This window comes from Condylostylus longicornis, unplaced genomic scaffold (genome assembly GCF_029603195.1).
Source record: "Condylostylus longicornis isolate FDR11 unplaced genomic scaffold, ASM2960319v2 ptg000034l, whole genome shotgun sequence".
NCBI lineage: Eukaryota > Metazoa > Arthropoda > Insecta > Diptera > Dolichopodidae > Condylostylus > Condylostylus longicornis.
In genome coordinates, this window is record NW_026578003.1 from 979210 (window position 1) to 996972 (window position 17763).

General features: G+C 28.3%; 2 protein-coding genes across 2 annotated transcripts; one reads left to right on the forward strand and one right to left on the reverse strand.

The window, feature by feature from the left end:
- Nucleotides 1–4461: 4461 nt before the first annotated feature.
- Nucleotides 4462–12440, reverse strand: LOC129608759 (CD109 antigen). The gene is made up of 10 exons (XM_055520456.1): nt 12178–12440; nt 8070–10696; nt 6601–8000; nt 6360–6546; nt 6048–6277; nt 5824–5985; nt 5575–5768; nt 5321–5501; nt 5149–5254; nt 4462–5088 (listed from the first exon to the last, which is right to left on the reverse strand). Exons 2-10 carry the CDS (start codon nt 10681–10683, stop codon nt 4916–4918), a joined length of 5247 nt encoding a protein of 1748 aa, XP_055376431.1. The 5' UTR covers nt 10684–10696; nt 12178–12440; the 3' UTR covers nt 4462–4915.
- Nucleotides 12441–14023: 1583 nt separating this feature from the next.
- On the forward strand, nt 14024–17300 carry LOC129608699 (importin subunit beta). Its single transcript, XM_055520364.1, has 5 exons — nt 14024–14214; nt 14357–14598; nt 14662–14842; nt 14902–15749; nt 15815–17300. Exons 1-5 carry the CDS (start codon nt 14172–14174, stop codon nt 17138–17140), a joined length of 2640 nt encoding a protein of 879 aa, XP_055376339.1. The 5' UTR covers nt 14024–14171; the 3' UTR covers nt 17141–17300.
- The last annotated feature ends 463 nt before the right edge of the window (nt 17301–17763 follow it).

Here is a 17763-nt window from a genome sequence, read left to right on the forward strand (position 1 = left end):
TAAATCATTTTTAAGAAATTTGAAATCATATGTGTAACAGAAGAGCCTCAAAAATTAATTGCATAAAAATTAAAAATTGAATATTTTTTAATTAAATTTACACTATAATATTAATAAAAAATTATTTTAGTTGAGTTAAATTTGAAATTTTTATTAATTTATATTATTGCCATTTATTACCAATATTTTAATGAAAAATTATTAACCATTTACGGAACGGTCTATAATATTTAATTTAATCATGCGTATTAAGTAAGTATGTCTGTATTAACAAGATACACAAGTAAGTACTTAAAATTTTTAAGTCCAAAAATTAAACGGCGATTATATTTATGTAATTTTTAATACCGTTTTATAACACCTTATCTAATATCCTGTTTGTTAGAATTAAAATAAATCCTATATACAAACTAAGATAATCACTCAAACATATACACATACCTCTATGTTTCTCTAGAGAATAATATTCAATTATATATTGCTTACACAAAACACTCGTCTTCACATACGAGTACTATGCATGTTATGAAACAAAATTTAACAAATAATATTACTATTGATTATTTGTTAATAAAAAAATAAAAAAAATAAATAAAATTTTTAAAAACAGGATATCATAAACGGATTAAATATAAAATCCATGAACTAAGGCATATTTGCTTCAATGATTTCTAACAATATTATAATTTTTATCTTATACTTATATAGAAAATAGAAAAAGTACATACTACAGTTTGTATAAGATTAAAAAGCATAAAAACAAACATTAATTGTTTACTTACATTCAATTATTCTCTTCTGAATAGAAGTATATACATATATATATACATACATACAAGTGTAAATGTTTCCAAAATAATAAAAGTATTACATACATATATTTCATTTTAAACTATTCACCTTTGTACACAGAAATCTTGTATTTTGGTTCAAAACAATCAAATTAAAATTTATTGCCATTTCTAAGGTTATTTGCTTGTATCTTTTATTGTATATAGAATGTGCAAAAATCAGTAGATCTTACTGTATAAGAAATACAATTTAGTACGAATAATTACGAAAATACTAGCGTGACATTAACATTAAAGGTTAAGGATTACCCAACGTTATTTCAATTCTCATAATAATAAGAAAGATTTCGAATTTTAAGCTACCATTATAATGTTCAAAATTCAAGAACGTTGTATCCTGCTTCAAACATATTTTCCTATATGGCTATTTTTTTAAACGATCTAGATTCTACAGTAATCATATGCAATATAAAATGAATACGAGAAATTTTTATTATGAAATCGACTTTTATTAGTGAATTTATTAATTTTTAATAAATAACTTAGAAATATAATAAGAATAAATATGCATTTAAGAATATTATGCATTTTTGTTACTGAATTAACAGTTATTGTCTGTTATTTCCTTACAGTGACTTGACTTTTGCTCAGGAACCAAAATTTCAAGAGATTTCAGCAAATTATTTCGAACACTACCATTAGTTTTGATACTTCAGAACATCTTTTCTCAATTTTATTCCAAGAATTACAATTATTACCTTTATATACATAAAAATTTTAAGATAAAACCTACTCGTATTTTAATTTGTTTACCAAATTTTGTAAAATTAAGTAAGTATATAATAGATTCAAATTATACTAGTACTAGTAGATCCAAATTTTTTTTTGCACTTAATTGTGCACTACAATTTGTTCATTTAGAGACTGAATTTTTTATATGTTCTTTTATTGTATTTTAACTTTTTCCCCTTATTTTTCAACATCCCTACTGAAAATCCATCTATAGCCGGATATGATTTTTTTTTTCTGTACAGTTTATTTTGATTTTGCTTTTTCTTGAATTTCACAGTTTATAAAATCACACACTTAATCACTTTGTCCTTTTTTTTTTTTTTTTGTATTTTATTACGCTCTTTTTTTTTTGGCAAGAACATATCGTAATGCATCCGGCGTAATGTGTTTTGATAAATACAGTTGCTCCATAATATCATTTAAGACCTTAAAAATATTTTCTAAAAAATAAATACTTACATAACATACATAAAAGTACATACATATTATTAAAACTTAAATTATTTTATCGAAGAAACAAGCAATAAAAAAAATAAAAGAATTTGGTGATTTAAAACCGTGTGTTTATTAAGCGCCGTCGTATCAAATTATTAATAAAATGACATATGTATGCTTTTATTATAAATCTCGCTGTTTCTTTTAACAAAAATTTTTAATAATTACATTCTTACACACTCTTAAAACCCCGATATTTAATTGAAAATTCTGTTTTCGAAATATAGAATAATAATTATGATTTCAATTGAAAATCTCCCTAAATAATCAAATAAATGTATTCCTGTATATAGTTATATGGATATGGATACCTAGGTAAATACATATACATATATCAAGTATGTAAAATATCCTTAAGAAAAAAAAAACAGAAAAGACTAAGAAAATGATTTTCTTAAAGGCATTCTTAACAAAAGCGAAAAAAAAGGTGTGCTGTTTGCTCTTTATTTGTAATATGTCTTCATTTTATAAAAGAAAAAAATTTAATTAGTACGAGCAACTATGGGACTAAATTAAAAATTCTAAAGTTATTTGGTAAAGATTTAATAACATTTCCTCCAATTTCATCTAGAGAGAAAAGGATTTTGAATTTTGAAAATTTACGGAAGAAAATGTTAGCATTCTTTCAATAATATTTTCAATCGTACAAATTTCAATCGTATTTAGAAAATACAAATAAAAAATAATGATTAAATTTTAATTTTTAAATAATATTCTATTAAACAGTCACAGACTAAATATCGATTGCACCTTTTTGATTCGGTAAGAAAATTGTACATTAAAAACAATTAATTTGAATAACTACATTATATTTGCAATAGATCTTAAAAAATACCATTCAAAACCACCACAAATTATATGACAACTTTTATAATACCCTACAAAATTTAATTCGTTTAATACTCACAAAGGCATCAGCTAAAATTGATTTGAAAATCATAATTAAAAATTAAAATTGAAAACGTTAGATTACAAAACTGTCTTAAGCAAGGGAAATTGTTAATAAAATATGGGCCAGATTTTGCAATCATGTTTACAATTTATTACTGTAGGAAGATCTTAAATTTGAATAGTTTAACATTTCATATACATCAAGTAAATCAACATTTGTATATACATCAGTTTAAAATTTTTATAACAAATTCATTCAATTTAATATATAAGAGTAGATTTATAAGATTTACTGTTCAAACCGTAAAAAGTTATACGTTTTTAACAATTACCCCATACAAGTTGAAATTTATCATATGTATTAAAAATTCTTAATATTATTTTCTTTTTGGATACATATTTCGTGTTATTGTAACAATTGTAACAATATAACGTATAGATTAGTAAAAATAAAACAGTGTTCCTTTGCATATTTAAGATTTAACAATCAATACAGGTGAAAATTTTACAATTAATTTCTAAATATAATTATGTATTGAAAAATCATAATATCAAAATCTTTTTAAAATTGTTTTTATTGGTATTTTACCAAAATGAAATAAAGAAGCCTTTCATGTGCTAACTATAGTACAGTAATAATGTAACTATGTACATACAGATGTAAATATTACACGTTAGCGCGCTGAATTTATATAAAACTCTAAAGGGAAATAAAATATTTATAGAAAATTCCTTATTCATTTGATTTTTTATGACAAAAAACAGTACATACAAACAAGTTTTTTGTTTGTAAAAAACGCATATGCATACTAATTCAAACCAATCTATCACTTACTTCTTTTACATTTAAAAACCTACATTCTCCCAAGTTCTTACATGAATCTATTGTACATAAGGTCGGCACAGATGCTATACAATTAGAAGAAAACCACCTTTGATAAAGTACGTACGCTGCACAAGAAATAAAGCAAGTGTCTTTTTCGAATTGAAGAAAACTTTATTTTTAAAAACTTTTTGGAAAACTATATAGCCCTATGATATTTTTATGATATGTATACAATAAAAATTTATTTCTCCAATTAATATAAGTGGTTATCTGTAAGAATGAATGTTATTCAATATTCTATTTAGTTCTAGTTATTCAATTTAAAAAAACACTAAAGTTTTTGGACATTATAAAAATTTTTTCTTTTCTTTATTAAACTCGTTTTTGAACATTTTTTTTTTTCGTTTACATAATATTATAATATAAAAAAACTTACAGTCAATATATTTTTTTTTTTTTCAAAATATAAATATTTTGTGAGCTCTTTTGGACGGAATTTAAAATGCATTTAATATTTTCTAATATTAAACATAATTTTTTATAATATAAGTATGTAAATCTTAACGAAAGAACTTATGTTTTCTATTATATTTTGAATAGAAAGCAATTTCAAATTCTAAAAAAGATAAATATAAGAATATGTATGTAAGTGTAGAGTGGAAAATAATTATCAAACTTTTATGTAATTATTAATTAAACTTTGTGATTATAATGAAAAGTTTAATTTATATAATCCTTTTGTTTTATATTTTTTTGTTATGTTTAGAGATTCTTAATTTCTTATTAAAAATATATTTCAATGTTTGACTTTATTATTACATGTTTTGCTTAAATCTAAATGGACGGTTTGACCATAATAAGACACTTTTTTTGTAAGACACATTATTGTTTTGAAACATAAAAAAATTTTTATAGAAATGTTTCTTTTTGTAATTTATATTGCTTTAAAAAAATTTTGTTTTAATTATAACATTAAAATAATAATTCAAATAAAAAAGAAAACAAATTTTCATTAACTTTTAAAATTGAATTTTGACTCAATATTCTTTCATTGGTCTTATTCTCATGCATTTTTTGTTTTTCTGTTTTTAATTTAATTAAAACTTAATTTTAATTTTAGTTATCGAAATAACAACAAACGAACAAATGTAATTAATAAAATAAAACTAGACAGTCTCACAGTCCATCCACTATTGTATATAGTACAATATGGACATTGGGAACTGCCACATACTTCACATATATTTAATAAATACGTAGGTAGTGAGTCGAATATAGTTTCGTTGAAACGCTCTAAAAATAAAGTTGAAATTAATAAATACTTCATTTTAAAAATTTTTAAATATATTTTACCTGGTGCATAATAATCATAAACTCTTATAGGTAAGTATCGTGACATATTAGCCACCGGATACCATCTTTCAACTGTGAAGTCAACACATACATCGTCACGATCCAACTAATTCAAATAAATAACATTTCACTTTATTATTAAGAGTAAAATATTAATTTTATATAAGCTTACATATTGGAAATAAAATAGAACTTTGCTATCGCTTTCAATATATTTTGCACGTTGTAAATTTCTTATATTTCTACTTAGAACATATTTATCCAATTTTTGTTGTTGTATATAATAACCAGTTGGTATAGTTACATCTAAAACCGTCAAACCAGAACGATCAGACTCATTTACGTTCACCCAACTAAAATTTTTTTTTGTAAATTTAAACTTCTGTTCGTTGATTTATATTTTATGTTTTTGTTCATGAAATTTACCTCTGGCAAGTTTTGTATAAAATATGAGACTGATTTCTACCCTGGAATATAGCACGACTAACTAAACTAAAAGCGGGAACTGGTGGTTTTGTTTGGAAACGTTCTATATCAACTGTATATTGAACGTGCATTTGAAGTATAGCATAACCAGCACCTTTTGCTTGAACCCTAACCGTACCCCATGCATTTGGAATCTATTGAAAAACAATTCATCATTATTCAATACCAAAAAAATTCTTTAAAATTTACGTCTATAAATTGTGGGCGACCGAAATTAGCATCATTTATTGTAAGAACTTTGGTTTCTCCTGGTAAAGAAGTTGCTTCAACCGTTACTGATAAAGATGAAACTTCTCTTAAACGTGAATGAACGGTATATTCTATCAAAGCTTTTAGTGCTATAGCAGAATCCTATAATTAACATAAACATTTAAAATAAGAACAATACACAAATATAAAATAATATTAAGTACCTGAGTTGAAGCCCAGCCACCATCAGTTAAACGTTGAGCATTCAACCATCTGGCTATAGGATCTACGAAAAATTCTCGACGAGATACATAAACTAACAAGGCGTATGCTGTAGTTTCAATGTTTAAGGAATCAAATTCATAAGGTAACCTTGGAAGTGAAAAATATTTTTGATTTTCTAGCTTAGTTGGAGGAAGTGGAACTTCTTCCCGTCCCCAGTAAACAAATTCTCCTACAAAATACAAAAATAATTAAATTTCGTTGAGTCATTACAAATGTAGTCTTGATTAAAAATTTATAAAAAAATTTCTTACCTAAATATCTAGCATGCTTGGCCAAATATGAAAATACTTGTTCAGCTGAAGTACTTCTACTCAACATTAGTGCATAAGCCACAATTGCTAATTCATGCGGCTCTTGTGATTTACTTAAATATTCCATATTCCGTTCAATGTATATAATTGCTCTTTGCTGCGCTAAAGCGACTTGAGAGCCTAAAGACTAAAAAAACAATATTTGGTAATTTAAAAAATAATTAGTTTTAAAACAATTTACCCCAGATAAATCCTTCGAAGAAGCTAGAGTTATCAAAACATGTGCTGTCAAAGTTATGTTTTTAAATTTTATCGAGTTCTCATTTAAATCAAAATATGAAGTGTTCATTTTACGATCTGGGAACGATGTTACTTCATAGAACGAGCCTTCAGGCGTTTGATGTTGCAGTATCCATCGTATGCTGTTCTGAATAATTAAAGGATCGATAAATATAAAGTTTTCCCATTCATAAAAGGAAGCTTCCTGGAAGACTCTTGCACAATAAGCGGTTAACCATACTGAAGAGGCAGAATTATTCCAATCAGATCGGAAAAGCGAAAAAGAACCATCTGGACGTAAATAACTTAATTGTCTTTGTAAACCAATGTTTAAATGATGGAATCCGTGTTTTTCTAATACTTTATTCCTTTGGTTAATTAAGCGCATATATAATATAGTGTACAAATTAGTTGCAAAACTATACATGTTTTGTTCAGCAGACTCCATAGGTAAATTTAGCAAACTAGTTGAATTAACTGGCATTGTTGGAAATATGGGACCTACAACATCACCAACTACAGATAGTCTTGCACGATTAGAACCAAAAACATAATATCTTTCAACTTGATATGGTATTATTGGAGTTTCTGTAATATTGACATGCATGTATTGCAAAACGTAAGCTCTGTTACTTAAATCTAGCAAAATAGATTGGTGACGGTTTTGAGTTAAACCGTCTGGTTCAACCAACAATTTTCTTGACAATGTGTCCGTGCCAAGTAATGTTCCAGCATGTACAGTTACCTCGATTTCTCCTAATCTAGTCGGCACAATTGGAATATACACAGTACTTGATTCTTGGGATTTCAAGTAAATGAAAAATTGATGTTCTCCATGTGATGTTCTTGGATTATATGATCTAACAATACCATCTTCTTCTACATGAATAAATTTGTAGTCAGGTGAACCATGTAAAACAACAGTACACTCTACTGGTGTTGTCATGTAATTGAAAACGGTTACCCGCAAGCCAACTTGTTCTCCTTGTCGACATTTTGAAGGCATTTCCAAATTTATATAAAACGGTTGGACACCAATATATTCTATAGCATCGTGAAGCATACCAAAGCCTTTGCCTCCACTTAAACTGAAGGCCGAAACCATCCATAAAGCTGGAATATCTGGTACATCAATGTTGAAAATATAACGCCCATGCGGACCAATATTAATATCTTTCCATAACCAAACATTTTCATAGTGACGACGCATGCGATTAAACCTATATTTTCTATATTCATTTAAAGCAGTTTCATTAAAGAAATTACAATTCATTTCATCTGTTCCATCATCACAATCGTAATAGCCGTCACATTCTTTTTTTGCGTCATAGCAACGATTTCCGGATAAACATTCTTTCGTTCCTGTAATAATTAACAAATTACAAATAAACGTAACGTCTAAAAAATATTAAAATTGTCAAATCAATTTACCTATCTGAAAATCGCAATTGCTGTATCTTCTTGGAACATAGCTATCTGTGAATACAATCAAACCATTAAAACCAAAAGTTCGATTCGCATCGATTCCAAAACTGGATGCTGGATAATAAACCAATCGATCTGGTGTACCTTCGTGGTAACGCCATGTATAAGCATAAGTTCCATTTCCTTCTTCTCCAAAATTTGACATTTTTTTGATTATGTCAGCATACGACAATTCATTACCAGCTTGCATAGTGTAGAAAGCATTATCAATTCCAGATAAACCAACAAAAGAACCTGGATCTCCATATATAGCTACTTCAACCTTCTCTCCAGTTCTTGCTTTGCGATTATTTATATAAACAGTAAAATTATTACGGGATATTCCATTCACAGGGAAAGTAAGAGAATCTGCAACAACGTAACCATATTGATTAACTTTCCATACAACAATTGTAGCGACTGGTGCCATTTCAGAACTGCATGCAATAGCCATTGTCCTGATACCTTCTGTAATAGTTTCTTCACCACTTACTAATATTATTCCTTTTGAAATTACTAGATAACTAAATGTTTCCATGAAAAAGTTGGTACGAACATGAAAAATAGCATATTCTCCAACTTTGGCATTTTTGGTACTTGTATTAATTTTAATGTGACGATTTTTTGGAGAATAATGACTCAGTAGCATTAATTCTGCTCGTACAAATTCCCCTGTACCATCATTGAAAGTGGCTTCCAATTTTAATGTTTGTATATTAGTTAATACATCTTCCCCATTCCTATTATTTTCAATGTTTAAATCATATCGGAGATCAATTAACAATTCCCAAACTCCAGAGTTTTCTGACATTTTCAAAATTTTAGTTGGGAAATCTCTTCTACCTCCAACTAAACCTTCAACATATCCCGCAACTGACAACTGACCTCGATAAAGTTGATCAGTCCTTAAAGGACTACCGTCGTGATAAGCAGCCACAATATAACATGTGTGTGGCATTTCAGGTTTAAAGACTTGAGGAGAATCTCCCAAAAATTGTAGTTTTATTGTGGAATTATAGATCCTTGTGATTGCATATCCTGAAATTATTTCATCGTAAAATTTCTCACCTACTGTAGCAGTGAACATTATTTCAACTCCATTACGAAAATCTGGTAATAGCTGTAATATTTCTTGCATTGGATATCGAAATTCATAAGTTCCATTGAAAAATCTAAGGTAAGGTAAAGAATTTTTATAGGTCCCAGTCCATCTGTCATAAGTTTCAGTGTAAGGTTTTTGAATCCAAAACGGCCAATTTTCATCGAATTCAAAATATTTTTCAAACATATATTGATTTTGTCTCGAATAATAATCTTGATCCTGTGGATTAACTGATGATGTATCTGTAGGATTAATATTACCGAATTGATTGTAATTATCTCCCTGATTTCCTGTCTGATAAAATTGATTACCATAACCATCATAGTTTTGGCTACCGTAATTGTCATAATTTTGTGTACCATATGTATTACCATATTGCTGATTACCGTATTGTTGATTACCATAGGCATCAGCAGAATTATATCCATAATATCTGCGTGGGATATAATTGCTGAAATGATGCCCTAAACGATATCTTTCATTTATTTTTTTTGTATCAAACCACCCAATTTGACGTACTGTGGCTTTTAAAGTTAAATTGCCATTTACTGGTGCACCTGATGTAAAATTTGCCATAATTTTACCATAAATGTATTTATCATTATAGAAGAAAAATGATGGCATTGTTACGTTTACTTCAAAGCGTGTTTGATAGAATTCTTCAACCAAAAATCGCCCTTCTTCGATTTGTCCTTGTGCTATAATACGAATAGTCCATTCACCATAAGATGGTTGATCTGAAAGTTGATAATCAAGACTCACGCTACCTATATTTGATTGCCTCGACAGCCATCGTCTTACAATTACTCCATTCGGATCGATCATATACACATCTATAGCACTATTAAATCCTTTCAATTCTGTTGTAATTGGTATTATACGAAATCGTACAATTTCATTTTGCATATATAATGGTTTATCAGTTTGAATAAAAATGGTCATTGATCTTTGCAAAAAATCCAAATTAGTCTCATTTAAAAAAGCAATACCACCCAAAACATTATTATATAATCCTTCTACCCGTAATTTATAATTTCCTGTAACGCTAGTTGACGGTATACGCATTGATAAAGTTTCCTGAATTCCTTCTTTCATTTCTTTGGATTCTCCACTTATTTCAACACCATTTCTTGAAATACTAGCATGCACCGTTACTGGATTAACAGTATACAAAATTGAAACAGATACATGATATATTAAACCGGGTCGAACAGTTTTCGATGCAACCACAAAATATGTAGTTTGTTTAGAAATTGCATCTAAAAATTGATTTTTACTATTATAAGATGTTTTTGCATCATACTTTCTAGTATTAACGTTTGAAATTTGATTAGTTAAATATGTATTTGTTTGATCATTTCTATTTCCTCCCAAATAAGGATTCGTTGGTGTATTGAAGTCATTTTGACTCTTAGAGTTTTGAATGCCGCTTAAAATAATAGCCAAGAAAATAATATTTCGTAAAATTAAATAGTCCATGATAATTGTAAATCTAAAAATAAAAATTTTAAATAAATTAATTAATTCAAATCAGACAATGATACAAAAAACAAATGTAAAATGAATGTTATATAAGAAATAGAACATTTCTACGGTACCTCTAGTTAGTAACTTAGATATTGTTTGTTCTTTTAATGCAAAAAAAATCGAATGAATCATAAAAAACGTTTTCATACAATTAACAGACAGCAAATGAAAACAATTACGTTTTCTATTATAGCAAAACAGAATCGTTTCCAACCTTTATTCACACTATAATTACAAAATAAAGTATGTGTAGGTATTTTATCGTTTGAAGTGTTTTCGAACCCATTGTAAATGCGAAAATCTATTAAGCAGTATGAGGGGATTTGTTAGAAGGGTAAATTTTAATAAAAGGATTGTTAACATTGAAGATATGCACGCACATACATTTTTTCACCTGGCTTTTACTTAGTAAAGTAGTACACAAATGACATTATTCAATTGCACACAATTTAAAAATATGTGTACACAATTGGTTACAATGCTACATACATTTTTAAACACATTTCTCTGTATTACATAGATATGTAGGTATATAATCTGTATTTATATAGACACATATTTCAATAGAAATATATATGTAGAATGTACTTTTTTGCAAAAACATAATTATTGACTATTGTGCCCCAAAAGCTTTTTTGCCTAAATTTAATTCATTAAATTAAAAATTAAAATGTAAATCTTTCTCACATTAATTCCTTTTAAAGTAATTTTAAATTTTTTTTGTTCACAACTTGTTATTATGATTTAATTAAGCAACAAAAGATTTTTGAGTATACACAGAATTACATTGCAATAGTTCTAAATGCTTATACATAAAATCGCTGTTTTAGGGGTGAAATGTGGGAATATATACAAATAACTACATCAATATTAGTTTATTAAATGTGTATAAAAAATATAATAGTTTTATTCATTATTCTTTATTTTCTTTATTGTATTCATTCATACGGCTGGATCAATTTCATTATGTGCATACATATGTGGTTATATATTATATTATAGTTACATATAATGACTTACCAATGTAGACAATATACTCAACCATTAATATATTACGAAAAATATGCATGAGTCATTATTTGGCATGAAATTAGCTTAGGAAAACTAGTTTGAAACTAATTCTAATTAAGGATCAATATTATTTCAAACTAAAAAATTTTTCATTGAAAATATTTACATGGTTTAGCGTGCATTTATTATTTTACTATGTACACAATATATTTTGTTGCTAATTAGTAATTACATATATGTATATTTACATGTATATAATAAGTACATATTTTAAAATACAATCAATAGATCAACGCAGGCAAAATAATAATATGAATTTAAAATTTGTACTAAACTAAAAAGTATTATTAAAAAATGTTAGAATAAAACTTTTGAAAGTTTTAAACTTAAGAACAAATGAAACGCGGTATGTATAAATGTAGTAAATCACATTACCTTTTTACAATTTTAATATGTAAACTTAGCAGGTTGACGCCCTAATCTTAAACACAAACTAGATATTGTACTTGAACACAACATAAATTTATAAAAAAAAAAAATCATTAAAATACGTAAACTAAAATTAAATAATTCGAAATAACTTTTGTAACTAAATATTCAAAAACTATTTTAAAAATATCATTTTGTTTATATTTTTTTTTGTTTGAAAATTCCGAGTAAAAATAAAATAACAGCACACCCGCCTTGCGTCAATTCAATTTGAGTTATCAACTATTTATTTGAGTAAGCAAGATTTTTTTAATATTATTTAAGGGATGGATATATTTCAAATATTTCAGCTATGGTGTTTATAATGATTGACGGTCATTGCTCACTAAATCACCATCCAGCCCATTGAAGGCAAATAGGCTGAATGGTGATTTTGTTGGAAGCAGCCGTCAGTATGGTCGTCAGTACATATTTTTTATCTGATTTTTATTATGCATGACTAAGTAAATTGGATTGCTTTATGGGATGACGGTCACTTCCCACAAAATCACAATTCAGCCCATTTGACTTAAATGGACTGAGTAGTGATTTTGTTGGAAATGACCTTCAACCAAACAATACAGTCTCAGAATTTCGGAATATTGATGACAATTGAATGTCAAATGTCATTTTTAATATCTCAAAACGAAAATTGCAAGGAAAACGATCATTACATTGTAATTCCAGAGGAAACATAAAAAAAAAGGAAAAGCAAACAATGCAAAAACTAAAAGAAAACAAATTGAGAAATTAATTCAATTATTAATATTATTAGTATCATGTACATGCATATTTTTAGATTGTTTTTGGCTTTTGTAAAGTGAATTGCGACAATGACATTGGTAGACGGTTATTTTTGACATTGACAGATTTAGCTTCAAAGGACTGAGTGGTGATTTTGTGGGAAATGACTGTCAACCATTTATATGAGTTATAATAATTAAGTGTATTGCTGTGTTAACATTACTGCAACACTGCGACAGCGAGAATTGTACGAAATGTCGTGGTTCACCGTCACTTCTCACAAAATCATCGTTCAGTCCATTGAAGCCAAATGAGCTGAATTTTGATTTTGTGGGAAGTGACCGTCAACCAATAAAAATACCGATAAAATATTTTTATAAAGATTAATTTTCCCATTTTACTTACATTATTTATCTATTTTAGTTGATTGTATACACATACACGCTCGTAAAAATCTGTTCCTGATAAAAAAAAATGGTATATATATCCATTATAGATTTAAATCTGGTCGTAGTTTTCGCTTAAAATCAAAACTGTCATTTGATATAAATTTTTTGGTTCACTTTACAGTCATTTTCATTATTTCAGTTACAAATCCGTTTACGGAAAAGCATGTTATGTACTGTATACGCAATTGACTTTAAAATGACAACCCAATAAATTTTGGCTCTCACAAACCTCAAAATTATATCCTTTTAAAATCCATAGGAAAGTTTTGAACGAACATTAGCGCCACGTTGCGTACAGTTTTGATTTTCGGTTTTTTAAAAGTTGTGAAAAATGTTACTCAATTATGATTGTAAAATTATTTTTGTATATGTCATTTTGAAAATACATAGTTTCTATTTAAATCAAAGAAATTAGAAACTCAATGTTTTTCATATTGACAACATATAAAAATTGCTAATTGATTCGTGTATATTTGCCAATAGATGACTCTATACACTGATTTTTCTAGAATCAAAGTAATTTTGTGTAGATTCCAAATTTCTTTAAAAAGTCAGTTATATGTTAGTTGGGTTAATTGTTAGCTATCTATCGCCCTTTGTTCGTTCGGTATTTTGTGCAATTTTCGTAAATCAAATTAGTTTCGTATATAATCGTATATTACTTTCTAGTTTAAACATCATACATGTGAGTAGCCGGGTTAAATAAAAATATTAGTTTAATTTTTTCGGATAATTCTTTTTGCAAAGTAAATTTGTACATTTCACAAAATGAATCAATTAATTGGAATTTTAGAAAAAACAATATCACCAGGTAAGTGGAAGTGGCAAAAAGAATTGTAATTTATTCTCCATTTTGGAATTGACAAGTGTCTGCAATTTTCATTAGTTAATTTTGGGAGTGGATTTTAAGATTAATTATAACGATGACCAATGGTTTTTAATTATAATTTTAGATAAAAATGAGTTGAATGCTGCTAAAATATTCTTGGAACATGCAGCAGAAACAAATCTTGCAGAATTTCTTAAGGCTTTGTCCGACATATTGTCAACACCAGGGAATTCTGCAGTGGCGCGAATGGCAGCCGGTCTGCAGTTGAAAAATCATTTGACAAGCAAAGAAATTTCCTTAAATGAACAATACCAACAGCGATGGCACCTTTTTCCAGCTGAAACAAAAGAGTATATAAAGAAAAATGTAAGAATTAAAGCGCTTAATTATATATGTATGTTAAATTCACAAGGAATTTTTTTTGTTTAGATATTAGGTTCTCTCGGAACGGAAAATGCTCGTCCTTCTTCCGCTGCTCAATGCGTTGCATATGTTGCAATCGCAGAATTACCAATTGGAAATTGGAATCAGTTAATATCGACTTTAGTTAATAAAGTTGTATCGGAAGTATCTAGCGAAATGGAAAGGGAGGCATCTCTCGAAGCAATAGGTAATATAGCAAAATAAAGTGTAAAAAGGGACGAAATATTTATGTGTAATCAATCACAGGTTATATTTGTCAAGATATCAACGCGGGAGTCTTAGAAAGTCAATCAAATCAAATACTTACAGCTATAATTCACGGTATGAGAAAACAGGAACCAAGTAACCATGTTCGTTTGGCTGCAACTACAGCTCTCTTAAATTCACTTGAATTTACAAAAGCAAATTTTGGCAAGGAAATAGAAAGAAACTACATTATGGAAGTTGTGTGTGAAGCAACCCAATCAACAGATACTCAGATTTGTGTAGCGGCCTTACAGTGCTTGGTTAAAATTTTATCCCTTTATTATCAGTATATGGAACCATACATGGCTCAAGCCCTATTCCCAATTACACTGGAGGCTATGAAGTCAGATAATGATCAAATAGCTCTACAAGGAATTGAGTTTTGGTCTAATGTCAGCGACGAAGAAGTTGATTTGCAAATTTTGGCACAGGAAGCAGCAGATGCAGGAAGAACTCCCGCAAGAGTTTCAAAGCATTATGCTAGAGGAGCGCTCCAATTTTTAATACCAGTTTTGATGGAGAAACTTACAAAACAAGACGATCTGGAGGATGATGATAATTGGAACCCTGCAAAGGCTGCCAGTGTTTGTTTAATGCTCTTAGCGACATGCTGTGAAGATGATATTGCGCCACATGTATTTCCATTTATTGAAGAAAATATAAAATCGCCTGACTGGAGATATCGTGATGCTGCTGTAATGGTATTTGGTTCTGTTTTAGGTGGTTTGGAGACACAAACATTGAAACCTTTAGTTGAACAAGCCATGCCGACATTAATTCAATTAATGCACGATCACAATGTCACGGTGCGCGATACAACAGCATGGACTTTTGGAAGAATTTGCGATGTGAGTATTTATTCGCTTTTATAAAACCGTTTCCTTAAATTTTAATTTTTCATTTATTTTTTAAGATAATTCCCGAAGCTGCCATCAATCCAACTTATCTTGGTCCGTTACTAGAAAGTTTCTTAAAAGGTTTAAAAGCGGAACCACGTGTAGCAGCAAATGTCTGCTGGGCGTTTATAGGATTATCTGAAGCTGCTTACGAAGCAGCTGAAAGCATGGACGAAAAAACACCAGAAACTTATTGCTTATCACCCTATTTTGAATTTATAATTACACAGTTACTAGAAGCGACTGATAGACCTGATGGTGGTCAGGCCAATTTAAGAGCAGCTGCTTATGAAGCCTTGATGGATATGATTAAAAATTCTCCGAACGATTGTTATGTCGTTGTTCAAAAAACAACGATGGTTATTTTACAACGTTTAAATCAAGTGCTCCAAATGGAAAATCGTATTACAAACCACAATGATCGCCATCAATTTAACGACCTGCAATCTTTATTGTGTGCTACACTACAATCTGTTTTGCGTAAAGTTGATTCACAAGATGCTCCAAAAATTTCGGATGCGATCATGACTGCACTATTAACAATGTTTAGTTCCAGCTCTGGCAAGGCCGGTGGTGTTCAAGAAGATGCTCTAATTGCTGTTTCTACTTTAGTTGATCTACTTGGAGAACAGTTTTTGAAATACATGGATGCTTTCAAACCATTTTTATTTATGGGACTTAAAAATCATCAAGAATATCAAGTTTGCTGTGCCGCTGTGGGTTTAACAGGAGATATTTGCAGAGGATTGAAAGCAAAAATTTTACCGTATTGCGATGAAATAATGAGTTTGCTATTGGAAAATTTAGGTAATCCTCAATTGCATAGAAGTGTTAAACCACAAATTTTGTCAGCGTTCGGAGATATGGCATTAAGTATTGGTTCTCATTTCTTAAAATATTTGTCAGTTGTATTACAAATGTTATTGCATGCATCACAAGTTCAAGTAGATCCAAATGATTTTGATATGGTTGAATACCTTAATGAATTACGTGAAAGTGTTCTTGAGGCCTATACTGGTATAATACAAGGTTTGAAAGGTGTTGATATAACGCCACATCATGATGTTTTTAATATGGCAGGACATGTTGGTCACATTATAACATTTATTAAAAGTATATCACAAGATGGAGAAATTTCTGATTCAATAATAGCGATTACAGCTGGATTAGTAGGAGACATTTGCTCTGCCTTTGGTCCAAAATTCTACCCATTATTAGATGATCCGTTAATTAACCAATTGCTTGCTGAAGGTAAACGATCTAAAGTTACTCGCACAAAATCGTTATCTAATTGGGCTACAAAAGAAATCAAAAAACTAAAGGAACAGCAACCTGTTTCCTAAACTGTAAATTTTTTAAATCTTTATTTTATTTAAAATTTTAGACAAAAATAAGAAATACAAAATTATGAACATTCATAACATTATCGTAAAATAAAATCTCAAAAAAAAAAGGAATAAAAATAAAAAAAGAAAAAAAATTATTAAAAGCGAGAAAAACTAATTTTTGATTTTCTATTTATTTCTTATAAAATTTTTTGTAAAATACTGAAATATTAAATAAGTTTAGAAGTTTGTCTACTTATTTTGTTTGTAAAGACTTTAATTTTTTAAAAGCTAAATACGTGATAAAATCAAAGCAAAAGAAAATTGAAATTTAAAAGTTTAGTGCTTTACAAAGCAACAATAAATGTTTATGTTCATAATATCTTTATTACATTGTTGATAAGCTTTATCACATTTAAATTTAATGCAATTTACATCCTTTATTCTGATGAATAGGTTCCAAAAAACAAGTAAGAAAAAATAAGCATTGCTTTAAATTGGAAATTTAGGTAAAAAATACAGCACAACTTGTATATAGAAGATGACACTTAAATCAATTGTAACGGCTTACGTATAAAATCATATATTTGCACAATTTGATTGTTGCTTCATACACCATAGTCATAGGTGTATAATTTTGA

What these genes read in the sequence shown, in the direction of transcription:
- LOC129608759 (XM_055520456.1), bottom strand. Translation starts at nt 10,683, where the DNA reads ATGGACTATTTAATTTTACGAAATATTATTTTCTTGGCTATTATTTTA. An exon ending in CAAGCATGCTAGATATTTAG is followed by an intron (nt 6,278 to 6,359) that starts GTAAGAAATTTT and finishes TGTATTTTGTAG; the next exon opens with GAGAATTTGTTTACTGGGGA. An exon ending in GTGGCTGGGCTTCAACTCAG is followed by an intron (nt 5,986 to 6,047) that starts GTACTTAATATT and finishes TGTTAATTATAG; the next exon opens with GATTCTGCTATAGCACTAAA.
- LOC129608699 (XM_055520364.1), top strand. Translation starts at nt 14,172, where the DNA reads ATGAATCAATTAATTGGAATTTTAGAAAAAACAATATCACCAG. An exon ending in AGAAAAAACAATATCACCAG is followed by an intron (nt 14,215 to 14,356) that starts GTAAGTGGAAGT and finishes TTATAATTTTAG; the next exon opens with ATAAAAATGAGTTGAATGCT. An exon ending in CTTTTGGAAGAATTTGCGAT is followed by an intron (nt 15,750 to 15,814) that starts GTGAGTATTTAT and finishes TTATTTTTTAAG; the next exon opens with ATAATTCCCGAAGCTGCCAT.